This window comes from Epinephelus lanceolatus, chromosome 8, assembly GCF_041903045.1.
Source record: "Epinephelus lanceolatus isolate andai-2023 chromosome 8, ASM4190304v1, whole genome shotgun sequence".
In the NCBI taxonomy this organism is placed as follows: domain Eukaryota; kingdom Metazoa; phylum Chordata; class Actinopteri; order Perciformes; family Serranidae; genus Epinephelus; species Epinephelus lanceolatus.
This window is the reverse complement of record NC_135741.1, coordinates 23,318,806-23,333,873: the sequence shown is the minus strand read 5'-3', so window position 1 is coordinate 23,333,873 and position 15,068 is coordinate 23,318,806. Positions and strand designations below refer to the sequence as shown.

Genomic DNA, 15,068 nt, shown 5'->3' with positions numbered 1-15,068 from the left:
CTTGCTACAACATGTGCTACAGCCACACAAAGGCGTTTGCCTGCATATAAGGATCCCTATTCCATTTTCTAAAAAGAAAATATGTTTGCCCTCATTTGCGCATAAAAAGGAGTGCAGTGTGCAACAAATGCACTTTGAATATTTAAGGAAGCATTGAACTACATAGAATTTCTTTTTCTCAGAAATCCAAAGCTAATGTCACAACCACTTTCTTCCTTGAATTGCAGCAAGCCAATAAATTTTTTTTTACATTTTTGCTCAGAAAAAAAAAATAATTAGAGTCAGAAAAAAAAAATAATTAGAGTCGAATAAACCTCAAACAAGTATATTAAAATTTTTACAAACAGTGTAACTTAAGTACCAACACACACAAAACATATAGTTTAAATCAATTATTTACACAAAATAATTGATTTAAAGTGTTCCCCCTCTTTACTAATAACACATCATGAATCTAAATGTATAAAAGATACAGGAAGTAAACTTACAGGGGGGTTAAGTATGTTTAAGTGGAGGCATAAAAAACATATGATCTATGTGATTCACAGAGATAAAGCTAACCATAAGGTCTTTTTAATCAGCATTAATTCAAATTAACATTTAGATCTTTAACTATCCTGGAATACAAACGTTGTGTGGACAAATAAGTTCAAAGTACTTCATGTAAATGTGTGTTCTAAAAACTAACCTGAAGCTAGACTTTATTTTTGTGAAACACATACACACTTTAGGGCTCACAATAAACAAAAATGGAGTTCAGGCTTACAGTAAGGCAGTGTATATTCAAAGCCATGAGAACATGGAAGGTTTTGTCTCACCCATTACAATATCACATCCCACGGAGACATAAATCTCAGTGTTTTCTTTGTCATTGTTCTAAGATGGAAAAAAGTAGGTGGCTGACAGAGTCAAGAAAGGTGAATGTCTACCAGGAATCAAAGAAGGGACTTCCCAACCCAAGTTCCTAGCACCCAGCCCCTGACTCAACCACTGCCCCAGCATGCCAAAGAGCACCCTGTTATTACTGTGACCACAGCGGTTTTGAATCTGGACACAGTTCCCAGGTCAACGCCCACTTTCCCTGTTTGTGTTTGTTTGCTTCAATTAGTCTTTGACATCTCTGCTTTTCAGCTTGCCTGAACCTCTCAGGGCTGTCAGGCTTTTCTTGTTCAGCACCTCGCTGCTACGAACAACTCTACATCTAAAATAGACTGGACATGCTGGTTGGGAAGTGCCCACAGTTGACTCATTTAGGCTTAAATGATCTTAATGATCATTGAGTTTTATACAAGGCTGCGTTAAATTTGTATGTGAAATTAATGCTTCACATGTTTCTCCGTTCATTTATTCTCCACTTCCTCCATGTGCCCTGGTGTTTCCGTGGCATTTGATTTGTTCATTAAACATGGAGGAATGTGGCATCCTTGGTTTTGTTTTAACATCCAGAAGGCTGTATCAGACATGAGTGGAAAAACCACCTCACTACTAAACAAAATGAATGTCTGCTTTGGGTTGTGGTATCAAAATGGGAATATTTTTGGAGTCAGCTTCTGGGAAAGGAAGAAAAAATAGAGAGAGCAGATGGAGTTTTATTATTTTTCTTATATTGATAAAGTAACTAGTTGTAATTTTGATCTGAAATGTAAAAAATAAGGACATTTTCTTTATTTTTTCCATATCAAACTTCAATGAAAACAACAATTATAAAAAGTGGTAATGTGCAATCGTTCAATGTGGTACTCAATGAAAGTGTTTGTGAATTTGATCCATCTACAGCATAGGCGCACTGTCTGGCTGATATCCAGTTTCACATATTTGCCTAATCCTATAGTGGGCGATATTAAATATACATATTCTAATTTGGACATTTCTTAACCTATTCTATGTAACCAGGTTGCAAAATGATCTAAGTTGCACACAGTCCTCCTTGAAGCAACTGCAGATGCAGATAGACATGGTACCCAGAGATAACCTTTCCATTGCTGTTCCTTATAATGTCTGTCATGAGAGGTCACCCATTATCGCTACCTGATACAGCACAAATGAGGAACCTGAACATGCAGTATCATTCTTCACACTTCACAGTGTCACTGTGCTTATCTCAAGATGTTTAGATTAAGATAATGTTTTGTAACAGCTGCACTGTATTTCATAATAACTTTCTAATTTTCCCTTTCATTTTGTCTTTTGCATTCACATATCATGTAACTGCTCTTGTAATATAAAACTACAAATAAGTAAATGAAACAGAAATTAGTATTATTTAACATAAGGGGCTTTGTAAGTGTGTGCATGTGTGTGTGTATAGATCATTGCATACGTGCAATTAGGCAATGTGTTCATAACTATGAACGTCAATTCTGGTTGGTATTAAAGATGCAGAGAGGGAAGGTAAGGAAAGGAGGATGTTGGCTGGCGGAAGCTCTGCTAAATGCTGATAAAAAGAACACTTGGTTCTTAGGAAGGGAACTGCTAACTGCTGTGGTTGCTGGCATAAGCTGAGAAGAGGGGAGCAGCTCGTACTATCACTTTACTTCATTCTCTCTATTGATATATTTTTCAGTTATACTTTTTAATCTTTGTGAGCAATAGACAGGAGTATATGGTAAATACCTGCTGTGCTTTTAAGGTGTCATTTACACTGGAGACGCGGGGGACATGTCCCTTAACACTTTTAGAAATGAAGGAATTATTCCCCACTTTTTAAATGCATAATTTGTTAAAAAAATGACTGAGAACACTTAAAAAATGTTAATTTGCATAATAAAAAACATACAATGCAATGTAAATATAGAAGAAACAAATGTGCATTGTCTTAAAAAAAATATAACCTTAAAAAAGGCCCCTGCAGCCTGTTCAATGATGCAAAAATCTGCAACTTTGATACGTTTCTTTTTGTCCAATGTTTCAAGTCTCTCTCTGTGAACATGGCAGCACATACAAATTGTAAAGTCCAAAGTTTGATAAACTAATTAAAATAAATGAATGTGTCATTAACATAATGCACGTTTAAAGACGTGACATCCCCAAACCAAAGAGGATAAAAAGAGTAAATCATACCTATTATGTATTGACTCAGCATAGGTTACATTAAATAAGAAAAGTTGATCTACAGGAGAATAAATACTTGAAAGCAATACAGAATGCCTGAGAGCCTCACTGCATCATATTACACTATATTCTTACATCTTTTAATTGTCACCCACTGCCTGGATTTTGTGTTTTACCTGACATGAATAAAGGCAATTCCACTATAAACTAGTGCATAAAAATTCACCAGAATGCAGAAAATTAGGTAAGTGACGCTCATAATTTTCTCTTGGACACCCAGACACCTCCACTTAAAGGAACACTTCCTCCACAAAATGACCATTTGTATATCAGTTAGACACACTGTGTTACCTTGAATTCATGAGGAAATTTTTTATTTTTTTGTATGTCTCCACGGAAAACGGCAATCACATAGATTTATTGATTGGGGACCATGTGAACAACTGCATAACTATCTTAGAACACCCATTTACAGAATATAACTGAATTTATGCTGTATAATCCAAGTCTCAATTATCCAGTTGTATGTTCAGTGCTTCCTAAAGAAATGCATGTTTGTTTGTATTGAGGAGAGCATAAATAAGTTTCACTTTCAGTTCAGTTTTAAATATTACAGTTTCATGGAAAATTCACGTGTTTGGGAAATACTGACTGTTAATTGAGACTTGGGTTATAGTGCTCGACTTGTGTGAGTGTTTGTTATCGGGTGTTTTGAGATAGTTTTGTTGGTTAACTGTTGTAACCTCTCTCAGTGACAGCTTACAGACTCCGAACCGTAGTTGGGAACACGCTGGGTTATTACTTAATTCTGCTGGCTATCATCACTATTTGCTGCATGCGGACACTATGGACACTTATGGACACCACTATAAGCATTGCTGTCCCCCATGTTGTTATTTGCACATTCAGTATTCACTTGCACTAAATATGTTCACTTTAATCTACTGTTCACTTTTTTATCCACTGCTCATTATTATTATTATTATTTTTATTGTTAGTATTTATTGCTGTTTCTTGTATCTTTTGTACTTTTTTTCTGCATGCCTAGTTTTTTAAGTTTTTAAATATTGAAATCTTTAATTTGACTCTTTCCCCTGGACTGCTGTAACACTGGAATTTCTCAATTGTGGGATTAAAAAAGGTGTATCTTATCTTATCTTATCTTATCTTATCTTATCTTATGCGCCTTCACCATGACACCCCCTGAGAGAGCTGCTTCCCTCCACATGCACTATAAAGTACACATATCCCACACTCACAGGTTACCCACCACCCTTAAAGGGCAAAAAGGGTGACACTGTGGTCCCCGATCAACCAATAAATCAATATGTTTGCCGTTTTCAGTACAGGCATGCCGGCAGAACAAAGTTTTTCTTCATAAATTCAAGATAACACAGCATGACTAACTCATATACAAATAGTCATGTCGTGGATTAGGTTGGTCTATTCCTTTAATATGTGTCCCCCACAATATTGAAATCAAACTTACACCCTTAATAGAACTCTAGGCTATGCCGTTTAATGCACCAGTGTGCATTTTTCCCCAAGACCTACTCTGAACTCATAAAATTCCCCCCATTACATTGTTTTGAATAGCATTATGTTAATGACTGGTTAAAATATGTTTTCTTTTTCATTCAACTCCTAATGTCCCCACTACTTTTTAAAATAAAACTGACGCCCTTGTTTAAGTCACAGTTGCACTGTTAGCTTACATCATGCTTTGAAGATTTTCTAAAGCAGTCATTGTATGTTTCAGTTGAGTATTATACTATAAAGCGTCGCTCTATACATTTTTATACAACTCATTTGAAAGAAATACATAGCAACATCACAAGTAACAGTCCACTGTTGCGTCTGATGATAAAAATGTAATAATCATTATATAGTTTTTGCATGTTGATTCATCATTCAACTTTCACCCATCACCATCTCTGCCAGTCATCATCATCATCACTGTAATGGATTTCTAATACATATAAGGGTATGAATATGTTTGACTTCTAACATGAGCTGACATGCAGTGACAGCTGAGAATAATTTAACCTATAGGCCTGAGTATGAGCTCGTTCAAGGCAGCAAACTGTTTCCTCTCTGGTCGGGGTAATTTTGAAATCTTCGTGGCTGAATTGTGTAAACATAGTGCAGTATTGCAACATTTCATGGTTGCCCACAGCGGTGTTATGAATAGTTTGTATCTTTTTACCATACACTCTCTGCAGTAAATAATAGCTGTGCACCACTCGCCTTCAGAACTGTAGGCTACATATTCCAGTATTATTTCAAACTCTGGCCCAAAAATATCTTACAGTAAGGCCAGGCAGTGATGTCATTTACGGAGTGAGATAGAGGGAAATCCCCATCAGCCTGGGTTTCCAGATGCTTCCCAGAAGTGGGAACTAAGATAATTGGAGTTGGTTAAATGTAGGAGGATCCTGAAAAAAGATGTTGATGAGTACGAGCAAGCTAAAGTGGCTTGTAAATGAGCTTTTTTTTCTCCTTCTTGTTACCATGCAGCCGTAGGCTATTAAAAAACAGCAACAGCCTTCAGTCACTAAATGTATGATGGCTCATAACGATGATTTGGTTTGACCACAGTAGGCTACTCATGGTACATTTGAATCCTGACATTCAATTCAATTGTCCTGTGTAAGAAGAGTCCAAAATTGCACCTGGAAATTACTATTAAATCACCTTTATGTGGTACTTTCCTTATAAAATGAACACCATTGGCACTGCAATGATGTTATTTTACTGTAGAGCAAGACAGTGTATCACAGGAGGTCTATGACGAACATGCAATATTTGACTTTATCCAAGGGACATTATTAAGTTGCAACTTTCCTTACTGAAGGTTCACTGAAGGGACAAATGTGCTACGGCTGCCGGTGAGTCTGAATGTACTTTATAATTGACCATATCAGTTCACTTCCGGCATAAATGAAACGTATTTTCTCGCCTGCCTCCGCGCCCTGCAGTGAATTGCTCTTTGCCCTGCACGCGCAACGTAGAGCCCAGCGTCAGCCAATAGGAAAGAGCCTCATTTACTGTACGTATGACGTAGCTCGCTGCTAGCCTGCTAGCTGGTTTGCTAACAAGAAAGAAGATGGATTCTCCCATACTGGTAATGTTGGCATATGTAACAATATACATGTCATTCAGGCTTTCAGTTATAACCGTTTCTCGTAGCTATATTCTGCTGTTGTTTCTCCAAACGTAACGTTACTGAAATATGGTAATTTAGTTAGCGAGTTAACTCGACACGGAGCTAACTAAAGTAAACGGGTTAGCTGTGTTAGCTAACTAGCTAACGTTAGCCTCAGAGAAGTTAGCTTCGTGTGTGTGTGTTTGTTGGTGATGTGGAAGTGTCATGTCTTCGTTTTGACTTCAGTCATTGTTACCATTTCTATCACACCAGTGACTGTGATATAAATACCTCTATTTATCCCATGTTAACGCATCCTACGCCGCTCTGTTAGTTTGTTGTCACCAGTTAATTCTACGATGATTGACTTCAGTTTGTCTTAATAATTTTACATACTTGTGTAAATTAAGTCAGCGCTTAATTTTTCTACTTTAACAGGAACCGTCCTTGTACACTGTCAAAGCAGTTCTGATTCTGGACAACGATGGAGACAGGCTTTATGCCAAGGTATGATTAAGACAAATATATAACAAAATGGCCCTCATTGATTAACTTCCTCGCCTAACTTCTTGGTCCTGGATCAACTGCATTAAAGGACAAACCTAGTGATATTCTATGATTTTCTTCTCATCAAATCCTGCTTAAACACTAGTCCAAAAGTGAATTTAACCAACTAAAAAGTATTATCCCATTTGCCATAACCCAATACAGCATATTCCGCTTTTCCACAGACCTCAATATTTGTCTTTACTATCATAAATACATCAAAGAGCCACACTGCTGCACTGGGTGACCCATTTAATTAACTTTAACATGGGCACTGCAGTTTAATTTGAGCTACATACACTATCACAATAATGTAAATACTCACTTGTGCGCCAAATTTACAGCTGAAAAATTACTCAATAAATGTAAAACACAGTAAACTATATAGGCTATTTGTGGCCCATACTTAATAGGTTTATTTGTTCAGTAGGAACTAGTGGGCTTTCGGCCGAGTCACAGACCGGCAGGGGAAGTATTACAAAACGAATTCACTGTTGCTTTTGGTCTTTTTATTGGATTTACTGACAATGAGAGGAATATTAAATATCACCAGCTTTATCCTTTGATTAAAAATTCAAATGATAGATTTACATATCACTGTATAACAATGCCTTCACTTTAAATTCATCTACAGTATTATGATGACACATATCCGACAGTGAAGGAGCAGAAGGCATTTGAGAAGAACATATTCAACAAAACACACAGGACGGACAGTAAGACATGTTTAACTACATTAAAGACAGTCACTATTACAGTCTGACTACATGTCTAATAACATGCATGGTTGTTTTTTGTGTTTGTGTGTGTCCTTAGGTGAGATAGCGTTACTCGAGGGCCTTACAGTTGTCTACAAGAGCAACATAGACCTCTTCTTTTATGTGATTGGAAGTTCCCATGAAAATGAGGTAAATCTAATTATAGGATTTTATAATTAACCATTATATAACCACCGTTATAGCCATTATTAATAAGACTTGTAAATGTATTATTGAGCAGTGAGCAATGGTTTGAATCATAGCAGATCAGATAGTAATTTTCAACCACTGTGATATGATATTGTAAAACACCTACAGGCCTGAGCAGTCTTTTATAATGCATCGACACAAAGTCCATGCTGCAGTTTACATTTTGCAGTCTTTTAATCTTTTTTAACTTTTTAGCAACTGCACGTTGCTGTCAAAATCAATTGTGTGGCCTGCTGTCTGAAGTGATGGTGCATTTGCATTTTAACCTTTTTAAAGCATGTTACATCTTACTTCTACATGTCATTCATGGCTTTGTTTTTTTTTTTTCATTTATTGATTTGTTGTTTTTTTCTCAGTAAAGATGACATTTATGTAGACAGCAGATACATGTTCAGATCAGAAACAAGTGAGGGACCCATTGTGCAGATTTTTATTTTTTATATTAATTTCTCAACAACACAATGATCAACAAAATTGAGATGTTTTAGCTTTAACTTAACTGGCAAATTTACTCTCTTCTGAGCTATTTAACAGTGTTGCCCCACAACTTGGCTTTTTGTGTTTTATTTTGGATATCAGTGTTGTGGCATACAGTGCATTTTGCCATAGAAACAAAAAAATTACATGTCAGTGTGACCCAATATGTCTAAATTTGGGTTTTACACATTTATTTATTTTGTGATATTTTATAAAAAATAAATACTTGCAATTAAAGTAACTTCATCCATGATAACATAGGTAACTGTTTTTACACTTCATGTGTCTTTTATTCATAACTACAGTAGTTTGGAGCCTGCACAGACGGATACCAAGTTTGGCTTAGGTATAAAACAAAAAAAACATTATTTGCCTTAAGGTGCAAAAAAATATTGTGAAAATCATAACAAGCCATTACGCACATGTTATTTCCTGAGTGATTATTTTCACCCAGATGATAAAAAACAACATGAACTCATTAGACTTGAACAGATTCTAATATATTCTTTTTTTCTCAACAGCTTATGCTCATGGCTGTTCTTAACTGCCTTTTTGATTCGCTCAGTCAGATGTTGAGGTATGTTTTGGCAGCTGTTATTTATTCTACAACATTTCAGCAACACTTTGTTTTTTACTAATCTTTTTCTGATGTCTGGGGTGTTACGCCTGACATGTATTGTTTTTTGTTACTATGTAGGAAAAATGTTGAGAGGAGGGCTTTGTTGGAGAATATGGAGGGACTCTTCCTGGCTGTGGATGAAATTGTAGATGGAGGGTAAGCACGAATTGGCTTGAATCTTTGGATGCTAAGTCTTGTCAAAAAGACGACAGTGTTAGTACAGCACTAATTGTTGGTGTGTCTCTTTGCTGCCTCCTGCAGGGTGATCCTGGAGAGTGACCCGCAGCAAGTTGTGCATCGTGTGGCCCTTAGAGTAAGCTCCTCTCATATCAGAAATATTTAACATGATAATATTGATGTTGGTTGGGTCAGCTGTAAACATAACATAACTGTTCCTGTAGGGGGATGATGTGCCTTTGACAGAGCAGACAGTCACCCAGGTAAGAAAAACATTCATTGCTCCTCTCTGTGCTATAAAGTTTAAAAGCTCCATTAGTTTATTGACTGTTAAAGCTCATTACTTCAGAACTTATGAATACAAGGGCATTGTTATAGCATCATTCTCCTCTAAGCCTACTTTGTCACGCGCCTCTAGGTTGTCATATATCGCATTACCTTCTATGCATGACGGTGTACATGATTGCTAATTATTCAATGGTAAGGTGGTACGGTAGCCAACTGTGGTTCCTGTCTTTTAGTTCTAACATGAGTCTGCCTGTGTGTGAGCTCCTCTTGATTAATGTTGTCATTTAAGAGGCCTGAGACTGGCTACCGCCATCCCTCCTCTGGCCGTGATTAATGGCTGTCCCCAATCCCCATACTTTATGGTTATGATTCGGCTTTCATTCAGTGAATTAAGATGATTAATTAGATCTCGCATATTTCTCTTCATTTACATTACTCATTCACCCTTCTTTGTTCTGTTCTTTAACAATTATATGTTCATTTTTTAAAATTTGTCCCTTAAAGCTCCTGAACAAGGTGTCTCCCATTTTTCATTTTGTTTTATTTGATACTTTTTTCCTTAAAGGCGAACTTCACCCATTGTGAGAATTAATACATTATTACTATGGTCTATGACAGTCCAAAAATATTTGTAAACATGAAAAACTCTCTCCTAAATCCAAAAGCTGGAGTGCTAAAACTAAAATTTGTGATGTCATCAAGTAGGAGTTCTGTAGCTGCTCCATGGACAATGACTTAGCATGTTTTAGACGACACTGAGAGCACCCAGGGGAACGTTTGGAGTATATAGGTACATTTTCCGTTTCAGAACTAAGACTGACAATTTAGCATTAAGTTCATATGGGTGTAAAAAGACAAATAAACATTTTGTGGGTCCACAAAATAAGTTCCCAATCATTGTTTTTGGAGCAGCTCCAGAATTTATACTTGATGACATCACAAATTTGAGACTTTTATTGTAATTTATTGCAAGACTCTGCAGTCCCAACTTCCGATCCAAATGCATTCCAGTGCATCTGCTCTGGAAAGCATAACGTGTGCAGCGAGTCTCTGAGCTTCACAAGCATTTCCAGAGGACCCACATTAATAACCACAGCGCCTTAAGCGAGGAGGAATGGCGTAAAACATGTCTTGCTCATTTTTGCTCAACTAAAGAACAACAACAGCTCAAAATTGTGCAAATGGGTACCTTGAATATTTATGTGAACCATCACAGCCAATATGCATGAAGTTGTGATGTGTATTTGTTTTGCATGGACAGAGACTGAGAAATGCACGCTCGCAATGACTCTAAACAAGCACAAGTCAACTAAATAAAAATGGCACTTACAACGTAAGAACAGCACGTTTAACAACACCAACACTAAATAAGTATAAGTAAAATAATTGATGAAAATGTCATGGAACTTGCCCGAGTTTCTGACCATGAATTCAAACTTAAATGACTGTTCCATTCCACTTTTCTGTGTCAGAGGTCGTATTTTTTCCAGGTCTAAGTACAGTGGATTAGGGGTGTGACGAACAATTATTTTCATTATTGTCTAATCCGTCGATTTTTTTTTTTCACAATTAATCAACTGTGTAGTCTATAAAATGTCAAAAAAATGGTCATCACAATTTCCTCAGAACCCAAAGTGCCGTTTTCAAAATGTTATAAATGACAAAGATAGGCATCAAGTTTCCACATGTAAGAAGCTGGAACTAGCAAATATTAGACTTTTGTTTTTCTTTGAAAAATGACTGAAACACTTAATTCATTAATAAAATAGTTGGCTACTAATCTCTTTTGATCGACTACTCGATTAATTGACTAGCTGTTGCAGCTCTGTAATGGATTACAGCATTTCATCTCTGGTGTCAGGCTTTGAGAGAGGTTTACACATTCACAAACGCTGATTGAACTTTCCTAGTTTTGTTGTTGGAGTGATCTGCTCAGTCAAACCTAGATTTCCTCCACAGGTTCTCCAGTCTGCCAAAGAACAGATCAAGTGGTCGCTTCTACGATAGAGTCACGCCCGCACCAGTCTGCCAGTGAGCCGCTGTTCAGCCCAGTCTTCGTGGCACTGATCCGTATACTCCTTTTTCCTCTGATTTCCACTCCTTCAATCAAAGCTGTGAGGAGTACCGCTGGGTGATCCAGTCACACTCCCAGGACTACTGCTCGATAACGTTTTATTTTTTGTTTTCTTTATTCTTCTCTTTCGCACTGTATGACATAATCATCACGAGGATAAGATATGGTGTACATTCCAGTATCATTACGTTATCTGGGTGTTTATTAAACCAGTGTATCTGTTTATGAAACATTGATAGACCTCATCACAGCCTGTGGCAACATTCCACGTGTCTCCTCAAACAAGAATTTTGTCGTTTGACAGCACCCCGTCGTCTTACTGTACAAAGTATTGAGACCCTTATCATTTAATACACATGAATATTGTGATTACAAAGTGTACAGCCTGTACTGCAGTCATGCCACTGATCACAGAGGTATGTTTTGAATATATTTTGACCGGAGATCTTCCATTCATCAGACACTTATAATAAATGTTTGTTGACACTGATATGTGATCAGATGTGATATGTTTAACACTGCCTGCTGTGTGTTTATCAATGCATTCTAGACTAGCCTTGTATTGTAGTTATATGATTTGTCATACTTTTTATGTTGGCAAATGTTGCATGCTTTTAAGAGTTAGTGTTTTCTTATTCCAGAGCTGCCATGCTGTGTGTTCTTTGTTCTTCAAGACCTCAGCGAGAGCCGGAGACACTAGAGCGAGGGCTCCATCTCCTGGCGTCTGCAGCAAAGTGCAAAGCTGAGGTACATAAATACTGTAGACACGAAGGTTGCAAGGGGAGGAGACTCACTCATGCCGCTATGATCAGGAGCTTACACTGTACTGTGTCGCTGTTACATGCAGATAAGTTTTATGGAGTCATACTTGATTCATTCCCACCCTGTGGAGAGCCACTGTGTGCAGCATGAATTGTGCGCTTCGACGTTTGCACCCCCACCGTCGCACACTAACCTCGTACTCTCATTGTAATGCAAATGAAGGATACACTCGAGAGAGAAATGGGTAGGAGAAAGGGCACTACATCATGTTGGTACCTGATGCATATTACAGGAGAGGAAATGATCTATCTGCATTCTTCCAGCTAGGTATCCACATATGTTCTCATGATGATCACTTGAAGGTGTTTCTTGCTTGGAGAGATTTCTGTTGGTGGGCAATAAACAGATCCAACCATGCCTAATTTGGAGCACATTAGTTAGCTGGTATTGTTACTGATCATGTCACCTCCCTCCTTATCTGTACAATCAGAAAACACTACCTGCTATACTTGGCAAGCAGTGACATGTCTGTTTGCTGAAGTCAGAGGTCAATAAGCTATTGTTTGTACCCCTTTACACAAACATATGTAACAAGTTTGCCTTTTCCCAGTGTCTCTTATCTACATCTAAATGAGTCACTTGGCTGAGACATCAAAGCGAGGAGCAGCTAAAGTGAATGCTCTTGATGTAGAGATGACTATGGCCTGGAGCAGTTTGTGGAAAGGATGAGACAGAGCGATAATGTCACAATGCAGAATGTAAATTAGAGCATTTCACCCTTTTATTTTCCGGCCGGGAAAATTTCACACCTCTTCCACTGGCAAATAATCAGTTAATTCATGCGTTTATTGCACCCTCAGTGAGATTTGATGGGAGTCGCTAATCTCAATCACGAACATGTTGGACAGAAAACAGCACAAAGGAATGCACTCATGCTATTCTGAGGCACAGAAATGCTGCAGTTTAATATGCGCACACTGGAAGATTAGTGGAGTATTACTTTTATAAGTAAATTATATTTGCATTATTGTGGGCCAGATGACTTAATTGATTTCAGCTCAACATTACGGTACATAAAATAAGTAATAAATAGCTCTCTGCGTGTTGTGTATCAATCACAGTTAACTGCTGGCAGACAGCAGCTGATACAAAACGAGGCAGCAGGATGTGTGTGTGTGTGTGTGTGTGTGTGTGTGTGTGTGTGTGTGTGTGTGTGGTTGCGCCAGGATGCATGCATGTGGGTTGATGTTTTCACATAACAGAGAGGAGTGCAGTCAATGAAACTGTTATTGGCTGTGACCCGTGGACCTATTGTCTTGGCTTAGCTCCAGTTTGATTCAGCCCTTGAATCTGTGGCTCTTTATGGCTGCAGAGATAGCATGAATGGAGGCTATGTTGATGCTACTTTCTAAGTGTTTTACTGGAGAAAGAGCAGTGAGAAAGGGAAAGGGTAATCATTATAAATGGACTCCATTATCGCACCAGTTTACTGTTATCGCACCAGTTTGCTGGTATAATGAGGACAGCTCCTGTCTCAGTGTGTGGTTTCGGCAAGGGAGGGAAAACATGAAGGTTAAAGAGGACGAGGTTAGCAGAAGTAGACAGCAGTAAATGTGATTAGATGAGATCCCGGCGAGGGCACGGCTGGAAAGAGAGAGGGTTAAAACAGATCCCACCCAGGCCGTGTGTCCAGACCCTCACTTTTCATCGAGATAGCCCTGCAGCACCATTGGGGGCGCAGTGACTCGCTTTCATCTGCTAATTACAGTTGCACCATCATAAAAAACCAGCAAGGTAATTTATATTAATTATACAGGCATGAGTATAACAGTTTGAAACGCCATGGCTTGACATGCTGTACATAACATGCAGTAAAATTGTCAGAGACGTGTGGGCTAGAGCCTTGTAATTGATCGATGCATACAGTGAAAGAGTCGCTCTCTTTCTCTCGTGTGTATGTGTGCGAGTGGACTGTGTGAATTAGGGTCAATAAATTATCATCATCTGTAAGCTTACAGAGTCTTTATGTCATAGTCAATGGGCCTGAGCACCCATCCAAACAGCTTGCCCTGCTAAAGAGAAACAACGCTGGGGAAAACAATGACAGCATGCTGGATGCAGCACAGTAAACATATTAAAGGAAGTGTCGTTATATTGTGTGAGCAGGACAAAGGCCAGGACCCACATGATGTTTAATGACCCAGTGTATTAAAATTAACAAGGCCTTTTTACCTCTGCTGCATTCACATTTCCATCCAGTAGATAATGCTTAAGACTTAATGTAATGATATTAACATAATGTCTAGAAGACGACTTAGTTCGGAAATCAGTCCCTCAGTTGTTTATTGTTTGGCTGCATTTACTCAGTTTTTAAAATAAACTAAACCTTCTTCATATCCGCAGAATCATTACAGACATTTTAAAATATGTCATTAAAGGCTGCTCAAAGTGCACATGGTTGTGTGTGCATGCATGCAGAAAGGAGGAGGTATAGGCCCGGGCCTGCTCCCTTTTGCCTCAGCAGCATCTCGGCAGCCTGATGTGGTTTATGGCCCCAGTTGCCCTCTCTGGGTCTGTTTATGGATTCCCATAGAACAGAGAATCATGGCCACTCCAGGAAAAGCCAGCCAAAAACAACACCTCCACCACTGCACTCTTGCCTGCCTACGCTATAACTCAACGTGCTGTTTATGTTTCTGAAGGAGGAAAAAAAAAAGTATTCATAGTAATGACATAAGATGACTGTAAATTCTGATGCTAATGTTTAATTTTTTTTGTTGATGTAAGATAAAAATGTCACCACAAATGTGGCTGGTTTATTGGATGTCGTTACAGGTTGGTGAAAAAATTGTAGGCTTTGTTAAGGGCAAGCTTTTTTCTTTAGTTTGGAGTAGCATTGCCTTTGCAAGACCAGTTATTTTATGATGCCTGTAAGATTTATTACATGAAAATGTTCAACTT

The 15,068-nt window shown here is 38.0% G+C and overlaps 1 protein-coding gene across 1 annotated transcript; it reads left to right on the top strand.

Annotated features, from left to right (window-relative positions):
• The first annotated feature begins 6,037 nt into the window (after nt 1-6,037).
• Nucleotides 6,038-11,835, top strand: copz1 (COPI coat complex subunit zeta 1). The gene is made up of 9 exons (XM_033630018.2): nt 6,038-6,175; nt 6,635-6,703; nt 7,377-7,458; nt 7,559-7,650; nt 8,709-8,764; nt 8,885-8,962; nt 9,068-9,119; nt 9,208-9,246; nt 11,231-11,835. Exons 1-9 carry the CDS (start codon nt 6,158-6,160, stop codon nt 11,276-11,278), a joined length of 534 nt encoding a protein of 177 aa, XP_033485909.1. The 5' UTR covers nt 6,038-6,157; the 3' UTR covers nt 11,279-11,835.
• The last annotated feature ends 3,233 nt before the right edge of the window (nt 11,836-15,068 follow it).